This window comes from Arachis duranensis, chromosome 9 (genome assembly GCF_000817695.3).
Source record: "Arachis duranensis cultivar V14167 chromosome 9, aradu.V14167.gnm2.J7QH, whole genome shotgun sequence".
NCBI lineage: Eukaryota > Viridiplantae > Streptophyta > Magnoliopsida > Fabales > Fabaceae > Arachis > Arachis duranensis.
The window spans coordinates 15090123-15108153 of record NC_029780.3 but is presented as its reverse complement, the minus strand read 5'-3'; the positions used below and the strand labels follow the sequence as shown (position 1 = coordinate 15108153).

General features: G+C 34.8%; 2 protein-coding genes across 2 annotated transcripts in view; both read left to right on the top strand.

The window, feature by feature from the left end:
- The window catches only part of LOC110275632 (uncharacterized), a 9868-nt gene extending 6795 nt beyond the window's left edge, over positions 1-3073 (top strand). The window contains exons 3-5 of the mRNA XM_052254204.1: positions 1671-2293; positions 2612-2825; positions 3062-3073. Coding sequence (XP_052110164.1) covers positions 1671-2293; positions 2612-2825; positions 3062-3073 — 849 coding nt within the window. The remainder of the gene's footprint in view (positions 1-1670; positions 2294-2611; positions 2826-3061) is intronic.
- A 4804-nt stretch (positions 3074-7877) lies between these two features.
- Positions 7878-10290, top strand: LOC110275631 (probable protein phosphatase 2C 59). The gene is made up of 4 exons (XM_021131821.1): positions 7878-7950; positions 9347-9432; positions 9521-9601; positions 10132-10290. The coding sequence occupies exons 1-4, from the start codon at positions 7878-7880 to the stop codon at positions 10288-10290; spliced, it is 399 nt and encodes a 132-aa protein (XP_020987480.1).
- The last annotated feature ends 7741 nt before the right edge of the window (positions 10291-18031 follow it).

The following is an 18031-nucleotide window of genomic DNA, read 5'->3' as shown; positions in this document are numbered from 1 at the left end:
ATATATATATTTTATAAAAAATATTTACAATAACCAATAATAAGGCACACGTTTGCAATTTCCCGGCAACGGCGCCATTTTGACGTTAGGATTTTTGCAAGTAAAGAATTTTATAAAAACAGTCACGTTGTAGATATAGTTTCTAAACCAACAAAAATCCTTTCGTGCAAACGTTTTGGTTGTCACAAGTAACAAACCCCTAAATAAATTGATAACCGAATTATTTAAACATCGGGTCGTCTTCTCAAGGAATTGCAGGGAGGTATGTTCTTATTATTGGCTATGAAAAAGGTAAAACTGGGGTTTTGGGAATGAGGAATAAATATGGCAAATAATTTAAATGACAATTAAAATAAATAAATACTGTAAAGCAAACTTTTGGCAAGATATGAGAAATTGGAAGTTCAGACTTTGTTATCCTTATCAATAATAATGAGAGTTGAATCTTAATTCCACTTACTTGACCTTTACTAAAGCAAAGGAAAGTCAAGTGACTAATTAGTTTGATCTTTGAATCCTATTTATTTCCTAAGAAAAGGTTGGGATTATTGAAGTTCAATTCAATTAGCATAGATAACAATTATCAATTATATTGAGTTGAGGTAACTCCTGAGTTACTGATTTCTTAACCAATACCAAAAGGAAAAGAAATTAAATCTGCTGGAATAACAATATCTTCAGATTGGGGATAATAAAAAGGAACAATCATAGACTGAAATACCTCAAATATCATTAAATAAGAAAATCATCATGAAAGTGGCATAGGCCAAATTGGCAACATAACTAATACAAGCAAGCATTCAATTGTCTGAAAATAAGAGATAAATATAAAGTAAAAGAACATTGAACCTGGGATCGAGAGTAACTCCTAAAACTAAGAGAAGTCCTAAATCCTAATTTCTAAAAATCCTAATTTCTAAATCCTGAGAGAGAGGAGAGAACCTCTCTCTCTAAAAACTACATCTAAAACATGAAAAGTGAATTATGAAAGCATGATTATGAATGGATGCATTCCCTCACTTTATAGCCTCTAATTTGTGTGTTCTAGGCTGAAAACTAGGTCAAAAATAGCCCAGAAATCACTCCCAGTGCTTTCTGGTCCGTACAGGTCGCAGAAGAGTGACGCGGAGGCGTCGTCCACGCATTAGTGTGGGTTGTGTTCCTGCCAGGTCACGCGGCCGCGTGATCTACGCATTCGCGTCGTCTGGCATTGGGGTAGTTATGTCAAATCATATATCATTGCGAAGCCCCGGACGTTAGCTTTCCAACGCAACTAAAACCATTTCATTTGGACCTTTGTATCTCAAGTTATGGTCGTTTGAGTGCAAAGAGGTCCGGCTAGACAGCTTAGCAATTTCTTCAACTTCTTGTATTCCTTCCACTTTTGCAAGCTTCCTTTCCATCCTCTGAGCCATTCATGCCTGTAATCCCTGAAATCACTTAACACACATATCACGACATCTAATGGTAATAAAAGAGGATTAATATTAACAAATATAAGACCAAAGAAGCATGTTTTCAATCATAGCACAAAATCAGGAAGGAAAATGTAAAACATGCAAATAGTATGAATAAGTGAGTAAAGAGTTGATAAAAACCACTCAATTGAGGATAAGATAAATCATAAAATAGTGGTTTATCAGTTCTCCTTTGTTTTTAATGGTCGCAAGGTCACTCTTGCTCCTTTATCACCTAAGGAGGTTTACCTTGACCAGTTGAAACTTCAACAGGATTCCAAGGGGAACATGGGATGTGAATTCACAGAAAAATCTAAGAGAAAAGAGGCTATGAGAGAAAAGAATATATCCGAAGGCCCAAAGATGAGTGAAAAGAAAGAAAATAGTCCATGTCATGAGAGTAGTGCAAATACAGAGAAAATTGAAAAAGTTGAGAGCAAATTGTGTTTCGTTGCAAAAGAGAGAGATTTAAAGAGTGCTTTAATAGGCAACAAAACTTTGTTTATGGTTCGGTTTAAGGATAATTTATTCTCTGACACTGACTTTAACTCAAATTTTCCAAATAGCTTTGTCTCTTTGTTGCAGGAATTTGCCGATGTCTTTTCTACTGATGTGCCACGTGGTTTGCCTCCATTACAAAGGATTGAGCACCAAATTAATTTTATTTCTGGTGCTAGCATTCCTAATAGACCAGCCTATAGGAGTAATCCTGAAGAGACAAAGGAGCTTCAAAGGCAAGTGGAGGAGTTATTAGCCAAATGTCACATCAGAGAGAGTATGAGTCCATGTGCTGTACCAGTTTTGTTGGTTCCAAAGAAGGATGGTACTTGGCGAATGTGTGTGAATTGTCGTGCAGTTAATAAAATTACGGTAAAGTATCATTATCATATCCCTAGGTTAGATAACATGCTTGATGAGTTATATGGTACATGCATATTCATTAAAATTGATTTGAAAAGTTGGTATCATCAAATTAGAATAAAACCAGGGGATGAATGGAAGATTGCATTTAAAATAAAACATGGGTTATATGAGTGGTTAGTAATGCCTTTTGGGTTAACTAATGCACCTAGTACTTTTATGTGTCTAATGAACGATGTTTTGCGAGAATTTTTGGGTAAATTTTTTGTTGTTTATTTTGATGATATTCTCAGTTATAGCACTTGTTTGGATGACCACTTGTCATATGTTCCAACTGTTTTGGAAGTGTTTCGAAAAGAAAATTATATGCCAATCTTAAAAAGTGCACTTTTTTGTATTGATCAAGTTATATTTCTTGGTTTTATTGTGAGTGCGAGTGAAATCAAAGTTGATGAGGAAAAGGTAAATGCTATTTGTGAATGGCCGACGCCTAAGAATGCTTCTGAGGTAAGAAGTTTTCATGGGTTAGCTAGGTTTTACAGAAGATTTGTAAAAATTTTTTTTTACCATTGTTGCGTCTCTCAAAGATGTTATCAAAAAGGATGTTGGATTTAAATGGAAAAGGGAACAAGAAATTGCATTTCATACCCTAAAAGACTATTTCTGTTCTGCTCCTGTTCTTGTTTTACCTAACTTTGATAAAACCTTTGAGATTGAATGTGATGCTTCTGGGATTGGTATAGGTGTTGTTTTGATGCAGGAAAAACAAGCCATTGCCTTCTTCAGTGAAAAGTTGAATTTAGCTCAGTGTAAATATTCAACATATGACAAAGAATTATATACTTTGGTTCGGGCTTTAGAGGTTTGGAAACACTACCTCTTACCTAAGGAGTTTGTGATTCACACGGATCATGAATCTTTGAAGCACTTAAAAGGACAAGGTGAACTTGATAAAAGACATGCTAAATGAGTGGAATTTATTGAAACATTCCCATATGTGATTGCCTTTAAACAAGGTAAAGATAATGTCGTTGCTGATGCTTTATCTCGGAGGTATGCTTTGATTACTACACTTACTTCTAAGTTATTGGAATTTGAGTTTTTAAAGGAGTTGTATGTAACTAATTCTGACTTTTCTGCTATTGATGCCTCTTGTGAACATAGTGCATTTAACAAATTTTATATACATTAAAGTTTTCTGTTCTGTGGTAATAGAATTTGTGTGCCTGCTTTTTCTATGAGGGACTTACTTGTTCTTGAATCACATAATGGGAGTTTGATGGGTTATTTTAGTGTGCATAAGACATCGGATGTGTTATCTGAACATTTTTACTGGCAACGCATGCGTAGAGATGTTGCAAAATTTTGTGCTAAGTGTACTGCATGTAAACATGCTAAATCTAAGTCTTTCCCACATAGTTTGTATGTCCCTTTACCTGTTCCTATGCTTCTGTGCGTTGATATTTCTATGGATTTTGTTCTTGGTTTGCCTCGAACAAAAAAAGGTAAAGATAGCATTTTTGTTGTGGTAGACAGATTTAGTAAAATGGCTCATTTTATTGCATGCCATAAAACTGATGATGTAAACCTGTTAAATTAGTAAATAATTAGTTGATAAATTAATTTTTAATAAAAAATTATAAATATGAATATTATATTAAATTAAGATAGAACTCATCAAAACGAAAATTTTGACACTAATTCGAAGAATTCAGTCCAAGATTGGACCGAATGGGCCGAACCGATTAAATCGGGCCCGTGGACCCAACCGGCCCAGCATTTAAATGAACAAAAGCCTCTCTTCTTCCTCAAATCAGCAGAACAGCGCTGAAAATATAACAGGGAGAGGAGAAGAGAAAATTTTCCCCTAACCCTTACATTGATTTTAAATCACCGTAACTCCTCCATCCGAGCTCCGATCACTGCACTGTTTGCGGCCACGCGACCACCGTGTCGAGCTTTACATTTCTAATGGAACAATTTCATAGTTAAGCCATTAATTACTCTTAGCCACTCCTTTCCCAGGTTTTCAAAAATATTATAGGGGTATTGAATTTCTTTACTTTTTGATATTTTAGGATCCAATTAGCTTGAATAAAATATTCACTCTTGCTTATATGAAGCTTGGGTAAGGTGAGGATACCATAATTCTATTTTAATTGTACTGAATTTGAGCTTTGAACATTAAATTGGGTATATATGTATTCTGAATGTGTATTAGGTTGTGAATAAATAATTGGAGCTTGAAATTGTGAATATCGGAACTTGGAGGAAGCTGTTTTATTGAACTTTTGGGGGCTGTGTTTATTTTAGTAAGTTGCCTTGGACAATACGTGGAAAATTGGCTAAGGTATGGTTTAGGTTTCTTGCATTTAATATATAATATTTTGTGAAAACTTAGGCTAGATGACCATAGGATAGGTTGGAATGCATGTGTATGTATATTGTTTAGTATCTAGCTAATAAATATGTTTGATTGATGCTGCTGGTTGGTTGATAGTTTAGTGAATTATTGATTAATCATTCGAGGACATAAGCATATAAGTTTAGGATTGGTAAGCTATGGTTTTTATTGTTGGATTTGAGAAGTGTATATGCAATTATTGTTGGTATGAGGCATAATTGTTATGGTGGAAGATGTGTTAATGAAGAAAGACATATTGTGTTGGAAAGTGCAGGTTTGGTGATTAATGGCATAGGATTTGTTTTGATTGAAAATGAGGTTTTGAAAGTTTGCAAGAAGTTGGTTTTTGGCCGAATTTCGGTGAGCCATAGCATGGTTTCGGGACTCTTAATTTGTTTCCAACTTGTTTTAAAATGAAAATTGGGTTCATGAAGTTTATGTCATTCGAAGAATGGGTGAAAAATATTTTAAATCGAAGAAGTTATGGGTGTTGGAAGATTTGAACTAAAAACTGTTTTCTTTGTTTCAATTCTGCAGCTTGCTACTGAATCATATTTTTTTGAAAAACATACGTCCACACGTACGCGTTGCATGGAATTTTGATGATGCATACGCGATTGGTCCTATACGTACGCGTAATGAGCGAGCAAGCATGTCCACGCATATGCATGGTCCACGCATACACGTGACATGAAAAATTCGTCTACGCGTACGCATGATAAGGAGATGCGCGCGTGAGCTGCATTCTTACACTCCCACGCGTACGCATGTCACCTGTTTCAGCAAACATGGTTTTTTGAGCTTTAAACCCTATTTCAAACTTCTAAACCTCTATTTTCATTCTTTTAGTCATAAATAATAATATTAAACCTGATAAATAGATGAAGTTAGGAAATGGGGATAACTTGGAGGTGAAGTAAAGCTGAAAAGTGACAAATTGATTATGAAATGTTATGAATGATCATGTATGATACTTGGCTTGAATAATCAAATGAGTGATTATGTATGATATTTGGCTTAGATAATCAAATGATCTGTGATACGAAATTCCCTGGATAAAGTACCGTGGTTGACTCTATGACGTAAGGGTGACCGAGCACTAATAAATTCCCGGGAATGGTACCCCCATTGAGCGATTTGATATATATGAGAAAAAGCTATGCATAGACTCATGGGGATGCGTGTCGGGGGACAGTCCAAAGGTTTAGCGAACCGGACTTGTCGGGTTGGTTTGATAACCGACAGATGAGACTCATCAGCCATAGGACAGGCATGCATCATGTGCATATTGTTTGAATTACTTGTTTGTGCATTAATTGGGTGTGCCTAAATGTATTTGCTGTGTTAACTGTATATTTGCTACCTGCAGTACTTGTAACCTTCTTGTGTTTGCCTTTATCTGTTTATTTGTCTGTGATATGTTGTCAGAGATGGAGGTACGGAGGAAAGGTGGTAAGACTAGATTCAAGATTAAATTAAGTTAGGCTTAGATACTCTTAGAAAACCACCTTTTATGGTTTCTGTTTAATACTTTAAGTTTAATAATTTGAGTGTCAACATTTTAAGATTGCCTCTGGCATTCCCAGGACCTTATATCTTATATGTGTGGTACCTTTACCATACTGAGAACCTCTGGTTCTCACCCCATACTATGTTGTTATTTTTCAGATGCAGGTTGAGAGGCACCTCCTTAGACGTCTAAGCTTCTGAAGCAAAGTGGTTGTCGGGTTACTTTTTGGATTGTATAGTCATACATATACATGTACTTAGTTTTCTCTCCGCATAACTTGTTCTTTTTTATCCTCTTAGAGGCTTATGGAGAGACATGATTTTGTTTATGTAAATTTGGATTTTGGATATGTATATAAATATGTGTACTTCTCCGGCCAGTCTTGACTTAGCGGGTTAAGTTAGGAGCTTGATATTTTGTATCTTTGACCCTCTATTCCTACTTTTGTTATCTTATGCTTGATAGTTATAGTTTTCTTAGCACGCAAGTTAACTCGTTTCTTGAGCGTTGCATTTTTATTTTGTGATTTTATTTCATCTATTCTTTAAGGCACCTAGTATATTATAATTTTTCTGTTATTATATGTGAACATTTCATTTTAGATGTCATAATACCACATAACCTCTGGTTTGTTTTAGGCCCAGTTATGATTTGGCCCATTTTTTTTATTCTAGTGAACTTATGAGTTAGGATTTTAAATTTAAGAGGTATAAAAACCCTCTAAAACCTGGTAATTACTTTTTTCCTTAATTTTGATGAATGAAATTTTCTGAGTTTCCTTGAGAAACTTGGGTGTGAACAAGTAAGGTAGAGTGATTCCCTTAGCTATTGCATCAGGAAATCAAATTGAGGTAGATGAGTCCCTTTCTTTGATCTTCCATCTTATCTTGGGTTACGTTCCGTATCATGAATATTGAAATTTGTTCTTTCAACCATATTTCCACTATACTTGTTTGTTAAAAAAATTGTTGTGAAATGTAGGTGTGAATATTGATGTTCAGCATTGTTTAGGATTATGTGAAACATTCTATCATAATTGTGATGGATACTACAAGAATCTTGGCTATCATATTGGAATGTAACGGCTTCTGTTGTGCCAAACTCACCACTTGAATGAATTATATTCTTAGAAAACTCTTTTGAATGAAATGAAAGTAAGATTATTGTAATACAAGAAGTTGAAATATTATATTTATTTGTTTTAAACTTCATGTTTTGAAAGAAAAAAATCACAAAATAAAAATACAAATCATTCAAACACTAAAAAATAACACAAAATTTAAAAGATCAATGTATTTTTTGTACTTTTAGGTAGCGTTGGTTTGTGAGACAGAGACCAGGAGACAGAGACAGAGGGACAGAGACCAAGAGACAGAAATAAAAATAAGTACTAGTATTGTGTTTGGTGTGAAAATATACAGGACTGAGTTATGTCTCAGTATCCTGTTTGGTTTAAAATAAAACTAGAGACTAAATATTAAAAATTACGAAAATACCCTTAAATTTAACTAACAACCCTACCCCCAAATCAAATTTCATTTTACTCAGCATGGAACCCTAACCCCTTTCTCCTCTCCTCTACCCTCTCTCGTTTCCTCTCCTGTGAATGAATCCTGGATTCTGACCCGCCGCCGGTAGCACCTCCATGGGTCCAAACAACGACGACGCCTCTCCAATTCTCCACCAGTTCATCTTCGTGGCGCCAGTTGCTCTCCATGGTTTGTAACATTGCTGTCGTCTGCAGGCCCCTGTGTTTGCATCGACATGGTCTCGGAGTTGTACCTCTGGTCTCCGTGGTTTCTCTGTCAACGGACTTGGTATCTTCTTTCAACTTACCTTATTTGCTTCTTAATTTTGTGAAGTTCGATGTTGATAATTTCGTATGGCATTTTTTATTCCCTCATTTTCTTATTTGTGAAACCCTCATTTTTTTCTTTTTTTCCTCATATGGATGAGAATGTGTAAATCCCTCATTATCTGATTTGAGATTTGCCTACGTTGCTTAAAATTGGTGATTTGTGCTTCACCAATTGTTGAAGATTTCTAAAGTTGTTATATCCGAGATCTTATTTGCCTTCATTTGCTTTATATTTCTGATTTTTGTGTCATATTTTTTTAAGATTTGGGAATTTGTGATTGCTGAGTGTTGATTTCATGGTTTGCGTATTATATAAATTTTTTTACCTTACTTGTGCTTGTTAATTGCTGATTTGGAATTCTTGAGAGGCTCAATCGATCACCCTGCTTAACACACACTGCTTAAGTTGGTATTGGACTACCTTGTTGTAAATAATATGTGTTCTTCTTCTGTACAAATGGCCTAATCAGGTAACTGTAAAAAATGGAAAAGGAAATTTCACTTGTTTGTGTACATTACCTGCATACAATACTTTTTAAATCACCTTCACATGCAATCAAGCATATGAATGTATGAGCAAAGTGTTCTGGCTTTTTGCTTTCTTTCTATTATGTTCTATTCTTTGTTTGTTTTCAAGAAAAAGTTATCTTGTTTGTAAAAATGTTGCATTATTCTTCAATTTCTCCTCATTGCCTCACTGCCCGTGATATCCAAAACTTTGTAACTACTATGTCATGTACTCAGCCAATTTAGAATGCTAACAGTTTGCTTGGTTGTTTGTTTTCTTTGTTATTGGTGCCATTGTATTTGGTATTGCTCGTTGGTAAGTCACTATCATAAAGCAGAGAGAAGATATCTCTAATCATAGTGCGAGGTCATAGATGGTGTAGGTTTTCCCTTTATTCTTTGCCATGCTTTGCTTAAAATTGGTGATTTGTGCTTCATCAATTGCGTAGTATATAAATTTTTTGGGATGGATAGAAAATGTCTTACGAAAGAGACAATTTGCTAGTGTTTTTATATCTACCATTCTTCAAATTGATGTGTCTGAGCTTCTCTTTATTTCTATCCTGAGACACTAGATTATAAGATTACATGCAATAGTGCACCTTTGTGGTAACATTTGTATGGTGTGTGGGCTCTTCATTTGCTTGTCGTAATTTTTTGTGCAAGAGAGAATCACTCCAACCTTCCTATATTAAATGATTAATTAAAATATTTTACTTATTTTATTTCTCTCATTTTTTCCCCTTTAGCCATTGATGTTTCTCGAGATCACAAGCCGGACCAAACGGATGAGAGGCAAAGGATTGAAAGTGCTGGTGGCTTGTTATGTGGGCTGGTAAGGTCTTATTATAGTTAGCATTCATGAATTGATTTATAGATTCAAATTGTTTATATCTTTGAAAACTTCACTTACAGGAACCTAGAGAGTTGGTGGCGTTCTTGCCGTTTCTCGTGCTTTCGGTGATAGACTTCTGAAACAGTATATTGCTGATCTAGAAATCCAGGTGTGCTTCGAATTCCAGTATTTCTTATATTCATAGTTTTATCTCTGTTCGTATCCATATACAGTGCATAACTTAGTGTAATATATATATACGGTTCACATTGAAAAGCATCCTGCCAGTAGATTGAATAAAGAAAATTCTATTTCAAACAAGATTTGATGTTTCTGAAAAGAGTGTTGTGAATCTTTCAATCAATGTAAATATACAAACATTTTTATAGTTCTTTAAGGAAAAATGCTACTAACAATTAGAATCGTGTAGTACAGATCTCTGCATAAAAAAATTGTCTCCCGACTAGTCTTTATCATCGCTACCTGCCTTTTAAACCTTAACCTCTGTTTGCCTCTCTATATTCTGGTTACCAGTTTGTTTGTGATATTACAGGAAGAAAAAGTTGATAGCTCTCTCTACCAGTTATTTATTTTTTTCAATTTTTCTCAAATGGGTGTTTAAACCACCATGTTCAATTAACACAATTGTATCTGATAAAGACTTTGATATAACACCAAGAATTCAAACCCATGATCCAGGAAGTTGTTGCAATAATAAAGAAAATAGATTATGCAGAAGAGGCGGCAAAGAAGTTGATGCAAGAAGCATATCAGAGAGGTAGTTCTGACAACATTACTTGTGTTGTGGTTCGTTTCTTAACGAACAAAGGCGCTGCTTCTAGTACTAGCTCCGGCTAAAGTGTCTATTGGACACAAAGGGTAGTGCATAGTTGGTAGTTACTGCAGTGGAGATGTGATAAATGGCAAAATCTGTTCTATCATATTTTGATCATAGGCATATTCCATTTTAGTTGTGTGCCATGCAAGAATTAGAAAAACTAATTTGAAGACTCACCTACTATGGTCCTCTAGCATAGCTATATTTTATTTCAGAATTTCTTACTTCCACAATTTGTTCATATTTGTAGCTAGGAGAGATTGTTGTGTAAAAAGTACTTGTTTATTGTTGTTTTCCCTCGTGTGTGCAAGCATATATATATATATGATGTCTTATGTTGTAGTGAGGATTGTTACAAAAATATTTGATGTACAACAATGTACGGTCACTATTGCTCAAAAGGAATATCAAGACAGCTACGAATGCTTGTGTAATCTGAGATCTGTTTAATAGAATATGTTACTTGTGTTCTGAATTTAGCAACTATGTGCATCTTTTTCCACTTCTTCATGTACATACTTCAATAAAACCAGTATAAACAATATCGTTTCACCAAAATTTCTATAAGACTCATAACCACAAATTTACTGCTTCCGGCTAATGCAGGAAAATAATCTTTATACAAGTTCAAAAAGCATATTGATAGTTTATCAGAATGGGACAGTTGATGACCAAAAATTATCAAAATTTTCATTAACATGATCATGACCATAAACATTGTACTTAACTAACAATTCCTGCTCAAGCAACCAAAGCAAAGGCCATACCACAATACCAAAAAGATTGTACGAAGAACCTACACCTATTCAATACATACCAAAATAAAGGCATTACCAAAGTATCTATCCAAATGTATACCAAGCATAAGTTTGTAACTTAAACCATCTTAAAAATATAACCATCTCACAAAATACTAAAATCCTATAGTAAAAAACTTAATACCCTAAGCCAAACATAATACCCTTAGCCAACACTCAACTTCATATAATGAAACGCACAAGGCCAATCATATGTGAATCTGTCAAACCCAAGAAGTGTGCATACACATTAGGACTCTCAGCAAACTTCAAAATCGCTCTCACCACCTCGTCATCACCGAACCCAAGCTGTGTGAGCTTCTCACCAACCTTAAAATTCTCGTTCACACCAACAATGGCATCAGCAATTAGTTGGGCATTCTTCCTTTGGTCAGCCAAAGATTGCTAGATATGGTCAGCCATTCTCTCCAAAACGTTAGCTTGCTTTCTCTTCCTCCCATATCACCTTGTGCTTCCTGCACTAGCACCAGCTTCAGAATGTGATGCTTATCCTTGCATTGGCCTCCGTCTAATTCTGGTTGTGGAGACATCTCGGAGTCATCAAATCCAATTGTAGTATCTTCCGTCTCTTTGTTAACCTGTTCCTCCGCATCGAAGCCACTAACTGCTGCTGCTCCCGTGGCTCTATCCCTGCCAAATATACTCTCTAGCCAGTGGAAAAGAGGAAATGGCTTGCCAGGATTGTAGAACTTTGTTGGATGTGCCTGTGAAAATATAAACCCGATTTAACAAGCATTAATGAGGTTTCTGCTGTAAAACTAGTTACATTAATGAAGTTCATAAAAGGATAGCATATCTTAAGACATTGTTAGTTCACAAGGAAATTCTAGTTTGCATCACCCTTTACTCTAAGATCAAAATCTTCAAATAGCTAAGAATTGAAAGAATGGATAATGGGCATATTGGGAAAACTCTAAGCTAAGAAAAAGGTTTGTTTTATACCTTAATGTAGCAATTATGGTGAGCAAAAAACTCATTGATTTTTAGGAGAAGCCACTGCCAATTAAAGAGGACTTTTTATGATTTTTGGAATGTTTAACTCATGGTAAAAGAGGGGATAGCAACTTGTTTCTATTGCCTCTAACATCACAGAATTAGAAAAGTCCACCAACCACCAAATGAAAAATAACAAGTACAGTTTCACAAAATCAGAAACAAAATCAGACAACATAATACCTAACATAGATCTTGATTAAACACAAGTTCAACAACAACAAAGCAAAACACAAATGTCTTTTATTTAAATATAATAATTTCAGCAACAACAAAGCAAAAACAAAGGTCTATTGATAATTTTCATTTCATTTATTAGCCACATGTTAATTGTTCTAATTATTCACTGTGAACTAAAAACTATTGGGATTCAGAAAAGTGTTGTGATTTTAAAGAAATAAAAGTAAACAATTTTCTCATTGCCCCGGCTGAGAAAAAATGCTTCAAGCATGCAATTCTAGAGAGATTTACCATGTTTAGATTACTATAAAATAGGAACATTAGAAGTGCCACTACCATGTTCATTCAGAGTTAGTTAATTAACTATTAACTATAACCATGTCTCCCATCTACCTTTCAAGCTAACACCTAATTTAATTTCTAAATTTACTTAGAACAAATGGATTAGGGAGAGAAGGCTAGAAGAGAGATGCAGGAGGCAGCAGCAAAACAGAGTCAGAGAAAAAACTAAATTTGTTGCTATGGTGACAATAGAGAAATGCTCTTATGATCCAAGATAGGATTTTAGGGAGTCCATGTGGAGATGATAACAGCATATGACATTAAAAAAGTCAGAGATTCAGACTACTCAACTATTATATCTACATGAACTTCAATAAGTACCATGGTTTTATACTTGAGTTTTTTCATGAGTTTTGTAATAATTTATTCATACGATTGCAAAATTCCAAACGCAGCAGAAAAAAATATAATTAACTCAAACTGAGCTGCCATGTTAATACTATTATTACAGGCAAAACAAACAGAAACCTATTTCATACTCATAAAAATGATATAGCAAATTAGTGACAAAAGTATGCATCATACAAGAGACCGCTAGTAAATTTACTTAATTTCGAACTTGGCATCCAATACATGGCATCAGCATAAATTCCTAAACAACATTAAATTTATGTGTGTAATCTATAGTGTCTATGGTGCAAGGCAACAATACTAATCTAGCTATCTAAATAATTACGGTTCAGAGACCTTGTTGTTCAGTGAGTCTTTCTCCTCTGCTGAGGCTGCTTCTGAGTAGTTAATCTATAAATCCAATATACCTATTGACATTATGGCATTGGTAATAATCATTGAAGTTATAATACATCAACACACCGTAAATCAGAATATGTAAAGTTAATATAAATCTTCAACCATCAAAACAACCAAGAACAAAATTATTAGAACAACACAAAAATAATTAGAAACTAAAACTAATTTAGAAAAGAACCAAGAACAAATCCACTATTCTAGTTTACCAAGCATGAATCACACTCACGTTCAACCATGCATCAAGGACATCTTTGCTGTCAACCTCAACACATTGTTTCTCATTATTTCAGCTGAATCCACTATATCCAAGCATGTCAGCGGCTTACTGATACTTCTCCTTCAACCGCTTGTGCTTATTCTTGCAGTGCTTCGCAGTCAGGGTACAACCAAGAAGGCCTCCAGCATCTTCAGAGCCAGTTTCTCGAATGTTCTTAGTTTGAACTGCCCACAGTTAGCCCTCTGACCGTCTACCATAAACTCTTCCATAAAGCCAACAAATGCATTAGTCTCTTCATCACTCCAGATGTGTTTGTTCTCCATTTTTACCTACCAAAATTAAGATAATCAACCTTGTGCAAAAATTATTTCTGTGTACATGAATTAAGAAAATTAAAATCAATTAACATAATGTAACTAAAAATTATAAAACACCAAACAATAACACAAATGACTACAATTTATCCATAGCCTACAATTCACGCCATAAGCAAGTACAAATATGTAAAACTGAACCACGAATAGTTAGTTGCCATTACAAACAAAGAGGTGCCATTACAATGTTTCTCGTCTCAAAAAGTGATACAAATTAAAATTGTGCCATTACAACAATACTCAATTGATAACAATATTCATTACGCTGCAAATACAACACTACTCCATACGACTTGTACGCCACTCTTCATACATCTCAGTTGCTATGTTGTCACGCCAATGAGTCCACTCGTTCGTGTTTTCAACCACATCAATCATTCCATCCTGTACTTCATCTCCATCAGGCATAAATTCATCCAATATGCTACCTTCCTCCTTCGGATCCATACCCATACTCTTTCGGATGAAATTTTGAAGCAAACAACAAGCAATAATTATCTGAGATTGTATCTTTAGAGGCTAAAATCTAGGGCTTCTTAAGATGAACCACCTCTTCTTCAGCAAACCAAAGCATCGCTCAATGATATTCTTGGCGGAAGAATGAACCCTATTAAAATATTCTTGGTAATTGCGCGGTGCACGTGCTCCTTGGGCCCCTCTCTAACATAATATCGAATGCCTCTATATGGTGCTAGAAAACCCGGACCATTTGTTTAACCAGCATCAACTAAATAGTAATTACCTACAGACAAGTAATGCAAACAACATAAGCTTAACTATTGTGAACTCAATCTATATGTATAGGCTTATATCTAAAGATGGCATAATTACCGTGGGGTATCTTAAGACTATTACGACGAGTTGTTGCATTCCAAAGTACCCGCGAATCAGATGCCGATCCCTCCTATCCACTGAGTACATAAACAAAACCCATCTCCCAGTTACACACTCTTAAGACGTTGGTGCAGATTTTACCCTTTCTTGTTCGGTATTTTGCCTTCTCAGACTCGGGGACTGTCACCTCTATATAAGTGCCATCTAATGCTCCCAAACAACCCTATCATCCATAGAAAGTTATGATATTCAGATATAGAATCCTTCAGGCAAATATGAATCAAACACAACATTGAATAAGCTCTACCTTAAACCTTCTCCATGTGGGGTCAAGACAATCCTCTTCAACTGGTGTAGCCTTGGCAAACAAAATACTTTGAATGTGTATTACAGCCTTCAAAACTTTATTAAAATACTTACTAACTGTCTCGCCGGACCTACAAAATCTAACTTGCAGACTACGATTTTTTTTGTGATGCGCTAAGATAATTAAGAAAGTCGCAACCTGCTCCGACAAGCTTACATGACCATCTTCATTAAGTCCTCCTTGAACTTCAAGTAACTCACACAAATTAGCAAAGGCATTTGTGTTCATTCTCAACTCCCAAATACAATTCCTATCACCCTCACCAACAATATGCTCTAAAGCCTCACGTCTAATTCTACTATTCATTCTTCCACCTAACGATAATTGGCCATTAGTTCTATCCCTAAAGTAAACAAATAGCGTAAGCACAAAGAACAACATCAAATCTTCATTTTTGGATCTCATATCTTCATAAAAATACACGCATCACTTAATAATTTTTGACCGCTCCATTTCTTCCTAGCAAAGTCATTACATTAAAAAACGCATAAACATTCAAATTAATCTAACACTTCTTCATGCAAAATCTACTTTATCTTCTTAGAACCAGAAACAAGAATAAAAACTGGAATAAAAATATAATTAACTCTATTTACTTCTCAATTTTAATTAAGTTTCAACTGGAAATCAAAACAGGAAATACAATATAAACACAATAAAAAAGATAATATCGATTTTCCTCTCTCATTTTAACAATTTCACTTACCAGTTTAGAGAACAAACATTCTTCCCCTCAAATAGATATGTTAATAATTGTAGCCTACCTAACAATAGTTCTAACATATAAATCAGCATGCTGTTATAAAGCTACACCTATTGAGGTTTGAAGCTGCACTAATCCAAGTTTTACAAACCAAATAAAGACATCGAAACTTATTACAATGGCCAAACTTAATCACTGACCCTGCTATCAAACTGACCAAACTTCACAATTGATCCCAGATTGTTCAGTAATTAGTTCTTAGGAGACAAAAAATAGGAGGTAAACATCATAAACTCATGTTATTATAAAGCTGAAATAAATGGGTTAGTTAGCTTGGCTTTCATTCTCATCAAAGAAACTTTCACAAATTAGGGCATGAGGAAAAAGATGAAAGGAACAAATCGACGGATTAGGGCATGACAGAAAAGATGAAAGGAATCAGTAAATTAAATAACTTTTGAATATAACTAACCTGGGTCATAACAGTTAAGACGAGGAGTTGATGGTTGACGTCGACAGCAACCAGGGAGAGGCGGAAGCTTTGTTCTTTGACTTTCCTGTGAAGGTGAGAGAAGGGAGATGAGAAGATAAGGACCACAAACATGAACTTGCAAGCAGCAAACCACTTAACCAGTGGTGGCGAGGCCAGTGGCGCGGTGAGGCAGCGGCTGTTCTTCAGATGGTGCTTCAAAGGCTGCGTGGATGTTCTGAAGAAGAATAAGAAGATGGAGTAATTTTGAAGAAGCCCTAATTTACAAAGGGTATTTTTGAAATTATTGAATTAGAATGGAGATAATTTAGGTACAAATTATAATTGAAATTACTGTCCCTGTCTTTAAAATTTTCTGTCTCCAGTGTCCCTACTTTTTGAAGGTACTGAAATACTGAAATTTAGAAGAGAGAGACAGAAATTTAAGTTCCAATCTCTACCTCAACAAACATAATACTGAGTTTCTGTCTTTCAGTCTCAGTTCCAGTCTCTGCAAACAAACGCTACGTTATATATTGAAGGTATCTTTTGCGAATAAATTATTATTTTTATTCATAAAAATTTAAAATGTTAACGACATCAAAAAATAAAATTGACTAAAATTGACTTTTTTACTCATGAAGGATGGATTTCAATGAATAAAATTATTAGAACATTATAAATTAATCATCTTTCATAAATATAATATTATTATTTTAATTTTTGATGAGTCAACATTCTAAATTAAACTTTTTTGAAAAGAAAATGTTATTATATCCAAAATATATATTTCCTCCTTTTCCTTCCCTTACTCTAATTCCATTTTTGTCGATGTCTCCACTACCAATAATAGTTTACCATTTTATTTTCAAGTTTTTAATAAATTAAGAATTTAATTTTAATGTACATATAAAGTAATTTTATATGTGCATTCAACTACATAATATTATATCTGATTCGTTGGCTATAACTCGGCTCAAGAAAAACTATAAATTGAAATCTGGTGTGTATTTTGCTCTCCTGACGGACTTATCCTATAAAATCAAACAACTACGTGCCAACCTAAATCGGCACACAGGAATCTCTCTGCAAATCTCTCTAAACAAGGTAACTAAAACGCAGTTACGAGATAATTAGCTAAAGCTCTGCAAAACAGTTTTGGAAATACTTGTAACCGTCCTAAACACAACTTTATAAATACAAGTGATTCACTAGATCACAGGTGCGTTATTCATTCTGAATAACTTCATATTTATCTTTACTCTTACTAACTTAAGCGTTGGAGTGCCTTTGCAGGTGTCCACTGCCGCCGTTTTTGGAGAAAACCGATGTATCACCCTTCTTGTCCAAGGAAAAGCGAGTCGGAACATCAGGAAAACGAGCTATACCTTGGAGTCAGCCACTCACACAAGAACATTTGGTGCTCACCGTGGGACAGAAATTAAATAATCCACGACAACCTTTTGTTATTATTTTGCAGATCCATGGCTGAGGATGTTGTTCCTCCACCTACTCATGATGAACTGGTGGCAATGAACTTCACTTTTCAAGTGGAGGTAAAGAAAATGGCTGATCTTCTAACTGATAAGGCCAACGGAAGCAAAAACTAGGGAAACAAGAAAGGGGGCGAGCAAACTCATTTCTGTTCCACCGAAGTTCATAAAGTTGAAATTATATTCAAATTTTTTAACCAAATTTAACAATCTTTTATAAT

What these genes read in the sequence shown, in the direction of transcription:
- LOC110275631 (XM_021131821.1), top strand. Translation starts at nt 7,878, where the DNA reads ATGGGTCCAAACAACGACGACGCCTCTCCAATTCTCCACCAGTTCATC. An exon ending in GTGGCTTGTTATGTGGGCTG is followed by an intron (nt 9,433 to 9,520) that starts GTAAGGTCTTAT and finishes ACAGGAACCTAG; the next exon opens with AGAGTTGGTGGCGTTCTTGC. An exon ending in TTGCTGATCTAGAAATCCAG is followed by an intron (nt 9,602 to 10,131) that starts GTGTGCTTCGAA and finishes CCCATGATCCAG; the next exon opens with GAAGTTGTTGCAATAATAAA.